Below are 15,607 nucleotides of genomic sequence, written 5' to 3'. Positions count from 1 at the left end.
AAAAACCGTGAGAGGCGTATTTCCCACAGGACGTGAACGCTTCACGAAAGGCACATTTCCCAAAGGCCGTGAAGGCAGCAGCAGGCTGACTGGCTGTGTGAAGATGGCGGACTGTATACGTGTTCCTCTGCTGCTGCTCTTCATCAGCATCTTGTCGTTTTTGCATCACACTCAAGGAGAAACCCACGGTATCGCCAAATTCGGCGTAAATGCGGAAAACCCTCCGCACCCGGCCGGAGGTGCGGGACCCGCTGCAGTGAACCCGGCAGCAGCTGACAGGAGCCCGGGCGCTGGGGCCTCGTCGCCCCGAAAGCGCCTTACCGGCTGGAAGTTGGCAGAGGAGGGGGTGTGCAGGGACGACCTGACCCGGCTCTGTCCCAAACAATCCTGGAACAACAACCTGGCGGTGCTGGAGTGTCTGCAGGACAAGAAAGAGGTAAAGGAGCCGGACAAGCTGCCGTGGTTCCCGGGGTGTGCCAGCTTGGTGGACCGTCCTGCTAGCTTAGGTTAGCTGCTGTAGTTAGCCGATAGCTTCTTTATCAAGAGAACGTCACCCTCAACTCGCCCCAAAATCCTCTCATTTCTGCTTTACACGTCTTTGTTTAAAATTAGTTTTTGTGTAGAACATGCCCCTGGCGATAACTACAATCAATTTGATCCACATTTAATTTTGGCTCTATGTGAAAACTCAGCGGGACGGACTTTCCTCACAATATCTAAGTTTTAGTGTAGTGTTGGTGGAGCTTCCTCTCCTCTCAGTGACACAGCTTCACGGAGCTACACAGACTTAAGCAGAGGTAAACATGGCTACATGGGGAATAGAGTCCGAGTCGAATGTCCCAGCAGACCGGGCTGTGTGGGGAGACTTGGCAGTGTGTTGAGCAGCATCACCCGGCTGGTTTGTGGACGAAGCTAACTTCACAGAACACAGTGGGGACGCGAGCTGGCCACCGGCTCGCCGCAGAGAGAGTCACCCGGCGGGCAGAGCCGATTATAGGACCTGCGGCTCATCCAGGGCTGAAGGCTAAACTAGGCTCAGACTCAGGTTTAAGCCAGGAGAGGCTGAGCCTAAACGGCTGCAAGTAGTTTTTCAGCTGCATGCCATCTCTGCAAGCAAGTCCTTTGCGTCATTTTTGATGATGAAATCTAACTTTATTCACTAGTGACAACATCATAAGAGATCAAGAACTACTATATGAAGTCGGTTGATGGGTTGGATTAACACTTAGTTACATGAAATATAGTAGTTATTGTACTTAAGTGAGCGTGTGGTCCAGCTTTAATATAGTGAGTTAGTAATACCGATGATAGAAGACGGAACTGCAGTGTTAGGGTTATGAGCTGAGGAGGAAACCATTAAGAACTGAGGAAGTGTCTGTGTGTGTGTGTGTGTGTGTGTGTGTGTGAGAGAGAGAGAGACAGACAGACAGACAGACAGACAGACAGTGGCGTTGGTTAGCAGTCAGCTGATGACGCCAACTCAGTGTTTAGGTCAGGCCCCGCCCACAAACTGAGGCTCATAAACTGCGTTTTACTATGACAACACCTGATGAGGCAATTAGATTTGATGACACTTTAAAGCAACACACATTTTGGAAAATGATGGTTGTATTACTTTAATGGAGTCCGATTTGATTTAGATACAGAGGCTGAAGAAGAGGAAGGCACACACACAGACAGGAAGCTTCTTAGCTGTGATTTGGCTTGTGTGTGTCTTCCCCTGAGCTATTTAAATGTACTTGTTTGCACACACGCACACGCACACACGCTCACAGGCTCAGAGTTAGTTTGCTCTTCTTGTTTGGTCTGCGTCTGTCACCTTCAGGCTCTCATCCTGACCCTGTGTGTTCTCTCTGAGCTCATTAGCTCATTAGCTGTCTGTATGCTAAGTGGAGCTTACAGCTTCACCCTCAGCCTCGTAATTCTGTGTGTCGCCGTCGGGGGGCCGTGGTGAAAGTGCAGTCCTGAACGGCGGGGACCTAAATAGTTTCTCATTGTCTAAAAAGTCTTTGTTTGTTGAAACTGGATGACTGTGATGTGTTTCTGTAACCAAGATACTGTGACGATTAAACACCAAAACTTCCCAACTTCCAACTCCAAAAATACTGACAAGACGTCCAATCAGAAGTCCTCAGTCATTCTTCAGCCTGCCCAGATGTCCCTGTGGGGGCCGTCCCTCTGTTTTTGCAGCAGAAATGTCAGCCGTGTCGTCTCTCTGCTGTGACCCAAATCTTTTGGGTGTGGCTCCTTGTCCACCTTGGTCCCGACGGCCTCGGCCTCAGGCTCTGATTCAGAGCTGCTTTTAGACACATGGCATTCCTGCGTCTCTGCTCTGCCCGCTGTCAGTGGTCCTGCTGGTTGTGGTTTTGTGTACGTGGTGTGGAGGCTGGGAGTCCGGAGGGAGGAGGCTCTGGAAGGTTCTCCTGCTCAGGATGAAACACTTGACCACTGCCTCCTCCCTCCTTCTCTCTTTGGATGTCGTCCTACAGCTGTGAGCCGGGCGATCAGGCAGCCATCATCAGAGGACTGTTGATCTGTAGAACCTGGCTGTTTGTGCTGCAGCTCAGGCAGAAGCCCCACACAAGTGTCTGAAGAAGTCTCTCTCAAAGTAAACATGAAGCTCAAACAAGCGTTACCCTGACGACAGTGTTTGGTCAGCTCATCGCGCTCTTTACATGTTGTTGTTGTTGTGTGTTAATTAATCGGTGCTTTTGTTCAGTATTTCCCTGGGTTTTCACAGTTTGATCTGTAAAGAGCTGTGTTTTATTCCCTCCTGTTCTGAGTGTGCGGTAGTGAAAACACACACACATCTGTCACACACCTGAGCGCCACCGAGCTCGGCTGTGCAACGGAAATAACGGCACACAGTGGAGACTGAAGTAAAAGAGCGTGTGTGTGTGTGTGTGTGTGTGTGTGTGTGTGTGTGTGTGTGTGTGTGTGTGTGTGTGTGTGTGTGTGTGTGTGTGTGTGTGTGTGTGTGTGTGTGTGTGTGTGTGTGTGTGTGTGTGTGTGTGTGTGTGTGTGTGTGTGTGTGTGTGTGTGTCCTATCCTTGTGGACAGTTTATAATGGAGCAGTTTGTGCCATGGCTAGTTTGTGACATCAGTACACTCCAGTCCGTGTATCACTGTGGACTCTGTAGCTAAAGAGCTACATGGAGATGAGTGTGTGTGTTAGTGTGTGTCCAGGATCCTCACCCAGAACCACAGAGTCTCATCTCAACCCTGCCTCCACTTCAAAACCAATATAAAGCTTCAGAAATAGAAAAGAGAACAGAAAGAGAACAGAAAGCTCTAAAGTGCTCCTGAGTCCACATTCATCCATGATAGTAAATGTGGGTCAGACGGTGAGAGGGAGAGAGTTTGTGCTCTAATGAGAAACACGAGGAGACGAAGGAAGTGCTGCTGCTGCTCTCACTCTCCTCACACATGAGTGAAAACACACCGGCCTGCTGCTCACTGTGTTTCCTCTGTCAGCAGGATCCCGCCACGCCCGGGTGCAAAGCTTTGGCCACTAGAATATCATTTTAGCAGGGAAGTGTCTGGATGATGACTGGATGATCTTTGTGCTGTCACATCTGTCTGCCCTGAACCTGCCACACTCACACCCTCATTCAGGCTGGAACACACTGGTTATTGTCTATGTGATGGCTATAGACATGCTTGTGTGTAAATACATTGTAAATAACACACACACACACACACACACACACACACACAGAGCATTATCCACTGGGAGCACAATAAGGGATTTTGGGGCTGACTGTGGTTGTGGGGAGGCGGAGTCTAGCTGCTCTCTGAGAGGTCACATCAGGTCAATGCAACACAGCAGGAAAGTAACTTGGTGGCACTGAACACACATATACACACCCCAACTCCAAAGTGTGTCCACAAAGGTGCGGCGCTCTGAGGGCTGCTGGGCTGAACCTGGACCTGTGGTCTCAGGTGTTTGAGTTGTCTGTTTATAATCCTGTTTACCTGAAGGATACTGGACCGGCTGCTTCCTCCTGCAGCCCTGACACACTCAGTATCAGCCCATACTGACCTGGACTAAGCTTAACCTGATTATGGCCTTAGTGCTGCTTGGTGGCTCTGTGTAGAGTTGGCTCATTGTCCTTCCAGGTTATGTAGGAGGACAGGCAAAGAATAAATAATGATACAGGAAGCTACGGTCAAATTGAAGCACTGGTCAGTAAATGAGGCCGTAAACTCACAGTAAAGCTCTAAACTCTGTTTCTCTGTTTGTCTCCTCCAGGAAACGGAGATCGCTGCCGAGTGCAACCATGTAAGTGTTCCCCTTTCTGTTCATAAACTTCCCAGCATGCACTGTGTCATCCCTCAGTCTCAGTGAGATGTACAGCATGCTCCTACCTAAAGGACTCAGCTGTGAACGCCACCTCACACTCTCACCACACACCTGTGCTGTCCTGATCGGCTTCTGCTTTCTTCAGTTTTCTCTATAAATCTGTGTAATCCAGATGTTTTACGTTTCTCCATCCTCAGTTGCTGTGGAACTACAAGCTGAACCTGACCACTGACCCGAAGTTTGAGTCTGTAGCTGTGGAGGTCTGCAAAACCACCATATCTGAGGTCAGACACACACACACACACACACACACACACACACACACACACACACACACACACACACACACACACACACACACACACACACACACACACACACACACACACACACACACACACACACACACACACACACACACACACTGCCAGTACGGCTTCACGCAACATTTCAGCGATTTTACAAAAGTCAATGATTTTTCCAGAAAGTAACTCGGGCGCTGATGTCGGATTCGTTGAAGTGGGAGCACATTTGAGATATTTAGCCTTCACACACACACACACACACACACACACAGACACACAGACACACAGACACACAGACACACACACACACACACACACACACACATAGACATTTACCGAGTCCTGCCAGAACACACACTGGTGAACAGGAAGTTGTTGCTCCTCAGCACAGGTACAAATTTTGATAAAAGCGTCTTTTAAAGCTGAACACCTTAAATCATCCTGGATTCTCTTGTCAGCTTCCAACTATTTGATGATTCAGCAGTTTTCACTTTGTTTGGTGTTCATGGATGGAATGTTTCCCCTCATCCTGCCCGGTTTCTCCTTCTTACAGATTAAAGAATGTGCTTCGGAGGAGCTGGGCAAAGGCTATCTGGTGTCCTGCCTGGTGGATCACCGCGGCAACATCAGCGACTACCAGTGCAACCAGTACATCACCAAGATGACCACCATCGTCTTCAGCGACTACCGGCTCATCTGTGGCTTCATGGATAAGTGCCGAGAAGACATCAACACCCTGCGGTGTGGCAGCATCAGCACCGGAGAGAAGGTGAGCTGGAGGGCCAGACCTTGACCTTTGACCCCTGACCTCATCAGCTGTTTGTTACCTGAAATGTGCTGCTGTGACATGAGTCTCCTCTGTGAGCAGGACGTCCACTCTCAGGGCGAGGTGATCGCCTGTCTGGAGAAAGGTTTGGTCCGGGAGGCCGAGGAGCAGCCGGGGGCTCATCCCATCAAGGACGAGTGTAAGAAGTCCATCATGAGGGTCGCTGAGCTCTCCTCCGACGACTTCCACCTGGACAGATACTTGTACTTCTCCTGCCGTGAGGATCGGGAACGCTTCTGTGAAAACGTGAGTGTGTAGCACTCATGTCATGTGATCCTGCCGCCTCATTAACAACTTCCTAAGACTGACATACAAACATAAGACATTGTGACTTTGAGATGAGTTTGGATGAAGGCCTCTGTTGAAGCCTCCGTATAGTAAACCTCCTCTCTGCTGTTTACTGAGCGGCGTTTGCTTTGTTGTGATTTCCAGACTCTTGCTGGAGAGGGACGAGTGTACAAATGTCTCTTCAATCACAAGTTTGAGGAGGCCATGTCTGAGCGGGTGAGTGCGTCGTCTGAAAGGAATTATTCTGCATTCTTCTCTGGGCTTAGAACTTATCAATCATACTTTGTGGCTCAACTATTTGTGTTGAAGTGATCGGTGTGTGTGTGTGTGTGTGTGTCTGTGTGTGTGTCCATAGTGTCGTGAGGCGCTGACCACCCGTCAGAAGCTGATTGCTCAGGACTACAAAGTGAGCTACTCGCTGGCCAAAGCCTGTAAGTCGGACCTGAAGAAGTACCGCTGCAGCGTGGACACCAACATGCCACGGGCCAGAGAGGCTCGCCTGTCCTACCTGCTGCTCTGCCTGGAGTCAGCTGTGCATCGAGGTAAGAGGCTCCTCCTCTGACCCACCTTTGTGTCCATGTGACCTTTGACCTTTACTGGGGAAGTTCTGGTCCAGAGGAGAGCAGACCTGCAGCTCTGTTTACCGCTCTGTCTCTCTGTCAAGCTCTATTTCTGGGAAAGAGGGGCTGAATTGTGTGTGTGTGTGTGTGTTTGTGTGTGTGTGTGTGTGTGTTTCAGGTCGTGTGGTCAGCGGCGAGTGTCAGGGCGAGATGATGGACTACAGACGGATGCTGATGGAGGATTTCTCTCTGAGTCCGGAGATCGTGCTGCACTGCCGCAGCGAGATCGAGGGTCACTGCTCCGGTCTGCACCGCAAAGGACGCACCCTGCACTGCCTGATGAGGGTGGGCCGAGGGGACATGGGCGCCATCGACCCCAACTGCCAGCGGGCGGTGAGTCATGACAAAGTCCAGACAAAGCTCTGCAGTCCAGTCCTCTTTCACTTCCCTTTAAGAACCATCTGTCGGGGTCTAAATCTGATGTTGTGGTTTCCTCCCACAGCTCCAGACTCTGATCCAGGAAGCCGACCCCGGCGCCGATTACCGCATCGACCGAGCGCTGAACGAGGCCTGCGAGTCCGTCATCCAAACCGCCTGCAAACACATCCGCAACGGAGACCCCATGTAAGACGTCTCCTCCTCCAGGTGACCTCGTCTCTGCTGGTGTCTGCTGTAGAGGACGCGTTGATGAGAGTGTTGTTGTTGATCCTGCAGGATTCTGTCGTGCCTGATGGAGCATCTGTACACGGAGAAGATGGTGGAGGACTGTGAGCACCGGCTGCTGGAGCTGCAGTACTTCATCGCCAGAGACTGGAAGTACGTACTGAGCTACTGACCTAGTTAGTTAGTCTGACCCCGTGACCCCACACATCAACCCTAATGTTCATGCAGAGACGTTTTAGAATGAGGAAGCTTGTAAATGTCAGCTTAGTGTGTTGTTCACATGTTTGCTTGTTTAGATGTTCAGAATGAGATCTGCAGGTTTTCCAAACGTCTCTCCTCTGCCTGCTGCTCTCCAGGTTGGACCCCATCCTGTATAAGAAGTGTCAGGGTGACGCGTCTCGACTCTGTCACACTCACGGCTGGAACGAGACCAGTGAGATGATGCCGCCCGGAGCCATCTTCTCCTGTCTGTACCGCCACGCCTACCGCTCAGTGGACCAGGGACGCAGGGTGAGCACACCATCCGAGAATTCACACTTCTATCCCTCAGCATAGACCTCACTGCACCATGGTGACCATATGGAGAGAAAGGAAGAAGAAAATACTGCAGACTCACTGTAGGAGCATGAGGCAGTTTGTTCATTCTTCTTTTGTAAGGTCGAGGCCTCGGACAATCCCTTCTGTGGACCCGGTCACCATAGTAACGTAGTATTGACACACGTGTGCATGTGGTTTAGAAAGCGCAGACGATGCTCTCAGCACCACGAGACAACATGTGACGGTAAACATCCGTATGATCCACATCAAACTGGGATGAAGCTCTGTCTACCTGAACTTAAAACCACACAATGAGCTTCCACTGCTAAATATCCAGTGACCTGCAGTGGTCACTGCAGTGTAACATGTGTACCATGCAGAATGTGGACGTTCTCACTGATGTCAGAATGTCCTCGTAGCTCTCAAACAGGGCGTCTGATGCAGGAAACCAGGGTTTGACTGTGAGTACAAGCTGCTGTTAAACCGCTGACCATCCTGATAATCAAGTAGTCCAGGCTGTCATGATGACAGAGGTGTGTAGGGGAAGTGATTCATGATTCATTCTCCATGCATGACGGATCTGATACGGTGTAATAACTGAAGCTAGCAGCTGACCTGTGATCTGAATCATCTGCTGCTGAAATTCAAAACGTTCAGGCGATCACACTGATGAATCAAACAAAGGAAATTAAAGTGTTGCACATTCAGCCGCCCTCTGGCCGCTCTCTGGCCGCTCTCTGGCCGCTCTCTGGCCGCTCTCTGGCCGTCACTGACCCGTTGTTGTCCCATCTCAGCTCTCCAGAGACTGTAAGGTGGAGGTGCAGAGGATTCTCCACCAGAGGGCGCTGGATGTGAAGCTGGACCCTGAGCTGCAGAGACGCTGCATGACCGACCTGGGGAAGTGGTGCAGCGAGAAGACCGAGTCTGGACAGGTGAAGGAGATCAGAGCTGACCAGACTACCCAGATCCTTCACTCCTGTTCTGCTTGAACAAAGCGTGAAGTGTGTGTGCGGTGATTGACAGCTGGTGTGTTGTTGTGCAGGAGCTGGATTGTCTTCAGGATCATCTGGAGGATTTGGTGTTGGACTGCAGAGAAATAGTGGGAAACCTGACTGAGCTGGAGTCGGAGGTAATTACACAGCTGGTGCTTCCCAGAATGCATTGCAATGCTAAATCCCCCTTTAGAGTGTATGCCAGGCCACACATGTTTCTGTCTCAATTATCAAATATATTAGGTATTTATTTTGCTTGTGCTAAATCTCTTCTTCAGACTTGTTGTGTGATCTGATTGGCTGTGTGTGTGTGTGTGTGTTTCCTGTCCTCAGGATATCCAGATCGAGGCGTTGCTGATGCGAGCCTGTGACCCGATCATCCAGGCCCACTGCCACGTACGCCACCGCCGCTTCTGTCTGACATTCGTTTCTCTTTACTGCTCTGTTTGGCAGTTTTAGGTTTAGCCTCTACCTGTCTCTCTTCTCCTCTCACACCCCTCCCTCTATCTCCCTGTCTCCCCCCCTCCCTCTTGTAGGAGGTGGCTGATAACCAGATTGACACCGGTGATCTGATGGAGTGTTTGGTTCAGAACAAACATCAGAAGGAGATGAATGACAAGTGTGCTGTGGGCGTCACACACTTCCAGCTGGTGAGCAGCAGAGGGCGACACACACCCAACAATCGGCCCCAGATACAAAAAATACATTCATCAAAGCATCAATAACTGTCTGTCTGTCTGCCTGTCTGTCTGCAGATTCAGATCAAAGAGTTCCGTTTCTCCTACAAGTTCAAGACGGCCTGTAAGGAGGACGTCCTCAAACTGTGTCCCAACATCAAGAAGAAGTGAGACAGACGGACAGATGTTCATCACTCTGAGCTGTTGTGCTGCTTTACAGGGATCAGTGTGAGACAGTGTGTGTCTTTGTGTCTCCCAGGGTGGACGTGGTGATTTGCCTCAGCACCACGGTGAGGAACGACACGCTGCAGGACGCCAAGGAGCAGAGAGTCTCTGTCAAATGCAGGAAGCAGCTGCGTGTGGAGGAGGTGGAGATGGTACGCTCACCTCAGTCTGAGTCAGTTTAAAACCAACAGCTACTTTGTGTATTTGTTGTTTATTCTTTTGCTTTGACTCCCTGCAGTCTGAGGACATCAGACTGGACCCTGAGCTCTTTGACTCCTGTAAGCCGGACATCAACAGGCTGTGTCAGAACGTAGCCCCCGGCAACGCACAGGTCAGCAACAGCAACCACACTCAAACACACAGACGCACATTTGTGTGTGGAGTCTCGTGTCACAGCCGCCCTCCTCTTCACAGGTGATCGAGTGTCTGAAGGAGAACAAGCGTCAGCTGACTCAGCGCTGCCACCAGAGGATCTTTAAGCTGCAGGAGACGGAGATGGTTGATCCTGAGCTGGACTACCAGCTGATGAGAGTCTGCAAGCACATGATCAGGGTAAGCACCTGAACGCAGCACAGGATCAGGGTGGGCCAGGGGAACCACTGTCTTTGTTGCAGTAGCACCAGTCTGAGGTGTGTGTGTGTGTGTTTGTGTGTGTGCGTCTCAGCGGTTCTGTACGGAGTCGGAAGGGAAGAAAGTCCTGCAGTGTCTGAAACAGAACAAGAACAGCGAACTGATGGATCCTAAATGTAAACAGATGATCACCAAGAGGCAGATCACCCAGAACACAGGTACACACACACACACACACACACACACACACACACACACACACACACACACACACACACACACACACACACACACACACACACACACACACCTTAATAAGCTTTAAGGTGAGCTAAGTGAGCGTTGGTATCCGTGTGTTTCCCAGACTACAGGCTGAACCCGGTGCTGAGGAAGGCGTGTAAAGCCGACATCCCAAAGTTCTGCCAGCCCATCCTGAACAAAGCCACGGCCGACAGCGAGCTGGAGGGTCAGGTCATATCCTGCCTCAAACTCAAATACGCAGACCAGGTAAGACGCCAGAGCCTCAGATCAAGAATACATACATGATCTATACACTATAATGACCTGCTGACCTGTGTGTGTGTGTGTGTGTGTGTGTGTGTGTGTCCCTGCAGCGTCTGTCTCCAGACTGTGAGGACCAGATCCGGGTCATCCTGCTGGAGTCGGCGTTGGACTACAGGCTGGACCCTCAGCTGCAGATCCACTGCACACCAGAGGTGAAGCTTCAGCTGCACCTGTCGCTCTGCGTGTAGAGTCGCTGTGACGTCGCTCTATGAAGAAAGCTTCCTGTTATGCTTCTGGAAACATCCGTCACGTGTGTGTGTGTGTGTGTGTGTGTGTGTGTGTGTGCAGATCTCTCGGCTGTGTTCGGAGGAAGCGGCGGCTCAGGAGCAGACGGGTCAGGTGGAGGAGTGTTTGAAGGTCAACCTGCTGAAGATCAAACAGGAAGGATGCAAGAAGGTAAACGTCCCCACGCTGCGTTCACTGAACCCTGTGATCTGCAGCTACCTGCTGAGCGTCTGTGGGGTTTCATGTCTAACTCCTCTTCCTCCTGCAGGAGGTGCTGAACATGCTGAAGGAGAGTAAGGCCGACATCTTCGTCGACCCCGTCCTCCACACGGCGTGCGCTCTGGATATCAAACACCAGTGTGCTGCCATCCCACCCGGCCGAGGGCGCTGTGAGTGCAAAAACAAACGCACACACGGTCACACAAATGACTAAACAAAGGGAATGTGTTTTTGAAAGTCTGATCTGTGTGTCTGTCCTCAGTGATGTCCTGCCTGATGGAGGCGCTGCAGGACAAACGTGTTCGTCTGCAGCCCGAGTGCAAGAAGAGACTTCAAGATCGCATCGACATGTGGAGCTACGCTGCAAAGGTACGCAAGCCACGCCCCCTTCACTCTGTCACTCAAACACCCTCCTCATCCTCTTGTGAGCCTTGTTTTTTTTACCATTTGCCAGCTGAGTGAACGTTTCCTCTTCCTGTCAGGTGGCTCCCGCTGCAGGTTTCTCAGACCTCGCCATGCAGGTGATGACATCGCCATCCAAGAACTACATCCTGACTGTGATCGGTGCGGGCGTGGCTGTGCTCTTCATGATGGGGCTGCTGTGCGGGAGATTCACCAAACGCGTCACTCAGGAGCTGAAGGACAGGTAGACCCCCGCCCACTTGCCCCAGGACACACCAAACTGGAGAAAGAAACAACCCCTGCAGGAAAGGCCTAGAAACTCATCTCCTCTGACCCAGCAGTCCCACTTTCCCCAGGGTCCCCTAAACGCCCCTCTGTGTCCCAGACCCCCCAGTGTGGCGCTGCTTCCCCCCTTTCATCCATAAACGCCACGTTTTTGGTACCAAGCCCCCAAATCTGTCCACTTGCCCCGCCTCAGCTTTCTCATCTCTCAGTGGGGACGACCACGTCGGAACGACTTTACCCACAATCCCCTGGCAAAAGTGGGCTCGGCTGTTCTGCTGTGCCTCCACATGAGCCCCGCCCACTCCAAGAGGCCACACCCACTGCCAGCCCTTCCTCTTTTTTCTTTCTTCTTTGTCTCCTGTGTTTCAGAAGTGCTTCAACTTTATAAAGCGTTAGGTTTTCCTGCAGCATTTGAACGCCCCGCTCATACCATCATAGAGATGCAGGTCTGTGCTGCATTTAGGGACTCCAGTGTTTCAATGACTACAGTGTGTGTGTGTGTGTCTGTGTGTGTGTGTCTGTGTGTGTGTGAGAGAGAGAGAGAGAGAGAGAGAGAGAGAGAGAGGCTGACCCACTGTATTCTAGGTTGTTTTTCCGGGGGCTGTTAGGTTCTGGTTATTTTGTCTGTGTGTTATTTAGATTGTTTTTGCCGTGAGACTGCCAGGCGGGCGGCCGCAAGCCACAGTTGCGACAGCGGACAGCTTGCATAAAGCGCCTCCCCCAACAGGAAATAGAATTAGTAGTGAGTCCCTGTTTTCCCACCACGACTTGTGCCATAAACGCATCACGGCCACCTGCTGCTCCCAAATGTTATTTTTCATTGTTTCAGCAGTCGATTAGGAAGGTGAGGGTCGCGTGTGTGTGTGTGTGTGTGTGTGTGTGTGTGTGTGCCATCTGGGCGATTTTCTGTGTTCTGGCACAAAGTCTGGAGTGGTCCCAATTTGTCTTATTTTAACCCTTAAAGTGGAGCCTGGGAGGTCGGCTGAGTTTCCCTCACTGGAGTTCTGATGCTGAAACAAAAATAGGAAAATGAAACGGGGAGCTGTGAAATGAGCGAAATGAGGTTTAGTGTCCGACGCTCATCTGACCACATGTGATCCCCAAATCATAAGAATCTGTGATTGATTGATACCGTGTGACAGTGGGCGGAGCCTGGGTCGTCACGGTGACGGTGCAGCGGTGTGCATGCTGTGATCCATCAGCACCTTTTACATTTCAGGCCGATCAGGTCGTCCTCTTGTTTCCCTCAAACAGGATGTAGTGATGTAGTGCGGACTGAGTGAAAACATGCCTGACCTTTTTCCTTTGCTTCTGGGTCATGAAGGCAAGAAATGGAAACTGAGAATAAAGACGTAGAAATTGGAGCCAAGTTTCTACAAAGGACTGCACCACAAAGAGCCGACGTTCCTTTTTCTTGTTGCGGCGGACGAACGGAACGGTCTTCAGACACTCCATGCTTCAGAATCAGAAATGTGACGAACGGAACCGACGCAGGAAAACGCCTCTCGTCTTTGTTGTGTTTGTCTGGAGCCCCAAAGCCCCGCACCTTCGCAGGCTGACGGAGTCGTGCTGGTCGGTATGGGGGGGAAAAAGTCGAGAGCAATTCAAAAAAAACAAAAACAAAAAAAGTAAAGAAATAAAAGTCAAAAAGATTCTAGATTATTATAGAGATGTGAACATTTTTGTGTAAAGATACTGGAATCATTGCACATTTCCTTCTTTTTATATCTATAAATATATATATATATTGTTTTGTCATAACCTTATTTATTTGTTTACTAAAGGTCAACGTTGCAATCTTTCTTCTATGATTTGAATGTTCTCTGGTTGCCTTTTTGTCCACCACCGGGGGGCGCCCCTCCTCCCTGCGGGGGGGGGGGGGGGGTTTGCAGTCGTGGACGCTTCATCTTTTCTTTCCCCTCCAGCGTCAACGAGCAGAGGTAACGCTTCAGAGAGTAAAGTCAAACTCCTGGCTGCCGTGGTAACAACAATAAAATAAAGGTCCAAAGCGCCAGGACGCCACAGGAGACCACGCGGCTGAGCTCCCTCTTTAGTGTGCATGATGATGTCGTTGGCTTATTTGAGGCATTCTGGTTCTGCTGTGGTAAATGAATTCTGGACAATCACGACTGCGACTACATGTGTTGCTGTTTGATGTTGTCATGGTAAAAAAAGGGGCGGGGCAGCTGAAATGGAGGGTTTCATTGAAGGACCACTCGCCTTTAAGTTTGATCCAGGACACACACACACACACACACACACACACACACACACACACACACACACACACACACACACACACACACACACACACACACACACACACACACACACACACACACACACACACACACACGCACACACCAAGGCACAAGCTCTCTGTATTGAAAGTGATGCATGTCTGCAGCTCCTTCATCACTTCGAGGGAACAAACTGTACAAAGTGATGACGTTGATAAGCTCCAGATTTGGAGTTTGACATCTTAAAACCTTTTCTCTTCTTTAATCATCTGTTCCTGTCGAGTTCCCTCATAGCTTTCCAATATAAACACTGCATGTCTTCAAGTCCTGATTCATGACATTTGATCCTGGGTCAGATTGTTGTTTCTAGCTCTCCATTCATAGGTGAGCTGAGGGCATGTTTAGATTCACCAGGCAACTCCTCTGTGATTGGCTGAGCTGAGCTGAAATCCTTACAAAGCCTCTGCGTCCGTACTCGCACGGACGTAGAAGTACGATGTTTCAGTGTCACATGATACCAGTTAACCAATCATGTCGCCCCCGTCTCACCTACAGTCTGTTGATGCTGAAGGGGGGGGGGGAAGGCAGCGGAGGTTTGGGTTTCAGTCGTGTGTCCGAGCTCAGAGCGCCGCAGGTCCGTCGAGCTTTTTGGTCTCGATGTGACGACAGAAATCTCAGCTTGTGACGACGTCGCCTCAAACCTCTGCTGCGTCTGAACACGTGTACATGTGACTCAAACATGCAGTTAGCCTGTAACATCTGTGAAAGAATGATGTGGTGGTCGCTGCCCCGCCCTGCCCTGCTGCCCCGCCCTGCTGCCCCGCCCTTCTGCCCCGCCCCTGCTTGTAAATGAGACGTTCTGATTCGTTGAACTGCCTTGGCTTTTCTCCATCTGATGTTGGTTTTTTCAAAGTGTGCCTAATCACCGTCCCACCCAGGGGATCCACTGTACAGAACATCCTGCAACGCCACACAACAGGAAGCAGAGGTGCATGTGGGCGTGACTGCGTTTTCTCATGAGTGCCTGTTGCTCTGCAAGTGTGTGTTGCTGCGAGTGTGTGTTGCTGTGTGAGTGTGTGTTGCTCTGCGAGTGTGTGTTGCTTTGCGAGTGTGTGTTGCTGTGAGTGTTTCTCTATGAATGTGTTGCCCTGAGTGTGTGTTGCTTGTTCAGGACGCTGTGCGATGTCGTTCTCCTGGCGATTGTCTGGTTGGTCGCTCTACTGTGGTCCAGTGTGACGATGAAGACGCGGTGATGAAAGTGAAAGTTTGTTTTGTAACAATGTTTTGTGTGATTTTGTGGAGTTCATGATCATCTGATTTGACTTCCTGTCCAATTTTCTTTCTTTTTCGTTTTTGTTCTGTACAGATGAGATTGGACAGTTTGTTAATAATAATAAAGTCTGCAAGGTTTCTACTCTGCTGTCTGTTTGCTTTCAATGAATGTGAGAAAGTGGAACTACTCTAGAAGGGAACACAAGACATCTGGCCCCGCCTCCTCACAGTATTCAGCCACTCAGATGGATTTGGGGGGGGGATGCAAGCAAGAGTTTGACCCTATGTAACCTCTGTTTACCCACAATGCCTTTCACTGTAGGTTAGCTTTGCAGAAGTATGAATCCATCTAGCATCATTGACTGATTGATTGGCTGTACATCTTTGATAAACATATTACAGAAAACCTCAGAGGTTAAAGAGTGTGTCTCCGTGTGTGTGTGTGTGTGTGTGT

The 15,607-nt window shown here is 50.3% G+C and overlaps 1 protein-coding gene across 2 annotated transcripts; it reads left to right on the top strand.

Moving 5' to 3' along the window:
- The first annotated feature begins 25 nt into the window (after positions 1-25).
- Positions 26-15,295, top strand: glg1a (golgi glycoprotein 1a). Of its 2 annotated transcripts, XM_076140784.1 has the most exons (27): positions 26-436; positions 4,253-4,282; positions 4,501-4,587; positions 5,162-5,377; positions 5,477-5,680; positions 5,867-5,938; positions 6,078-6,264; positions 6,461-6,675; positions 6,785-6,906; positions 6,997-7,098; positions 7,302-7,455; positions 7,902-7,943; positions 8,277-8,414; positions 8,525-8,611; positions 8,808-8,870; positions 9,011-9,124; positions 9,230-9,318; positions 9,411-9,528; positions 9,615-9,707; positions 9,791-9,928; positions 10,041-10,164; positions 10,311-10,453; positions 10,561-10,662; positions 10,799-10,906; positions 11,004-11,124; positions 11,217-11,323; positions 11,437-15,295. In XM_076140784.1, exons 1-27 carry the CDS (start codon positions 104-106, stop codon positions 11,602-11,604), a joined length of 3,477 nt encoding a protein of 1,158 aa, XP_075996899.1. In that variant the 5' UTR covers positions 26-103; the 3' UTR covers positions 11,605-15,295. The 2 variants fall into 2 exon arrangements, with proteins under 2 accessions (XP_075996899.1, XP_075996900.1); XM_076140785.1 differs by lacking the exon at positions 7,902-7,943 and having other exon boundaries at positions 28-436.
- The last annotated feature ends 312 nt before the right edge of the window (positions 15,296-15,607 follow it).

The sequence above is a fragment of the Genypterus blacodes genome, unplaced genomic scaffold (genome assembly GCF_046128005.1).
Source record: "Genypterus blacodes isolate CSIRO-AG114 ecotype Tasmania unplaced genomic scaffold, CSIRO-AGI_Gbla_v1 ptg000015l_1, whole genome shotgun sequence".
NCBI classification, from domain to species: Eukaryota; Metazoa; Chordata; class Actinopteri; order Ophidiiformes; family Ophidiidae; genus Genypterus; species Genypterus blacodes.
Note: the sequence above shows the minus strand (reverse complement) of the source record. Positions and strands in the feature narration are given on the sequence as shown.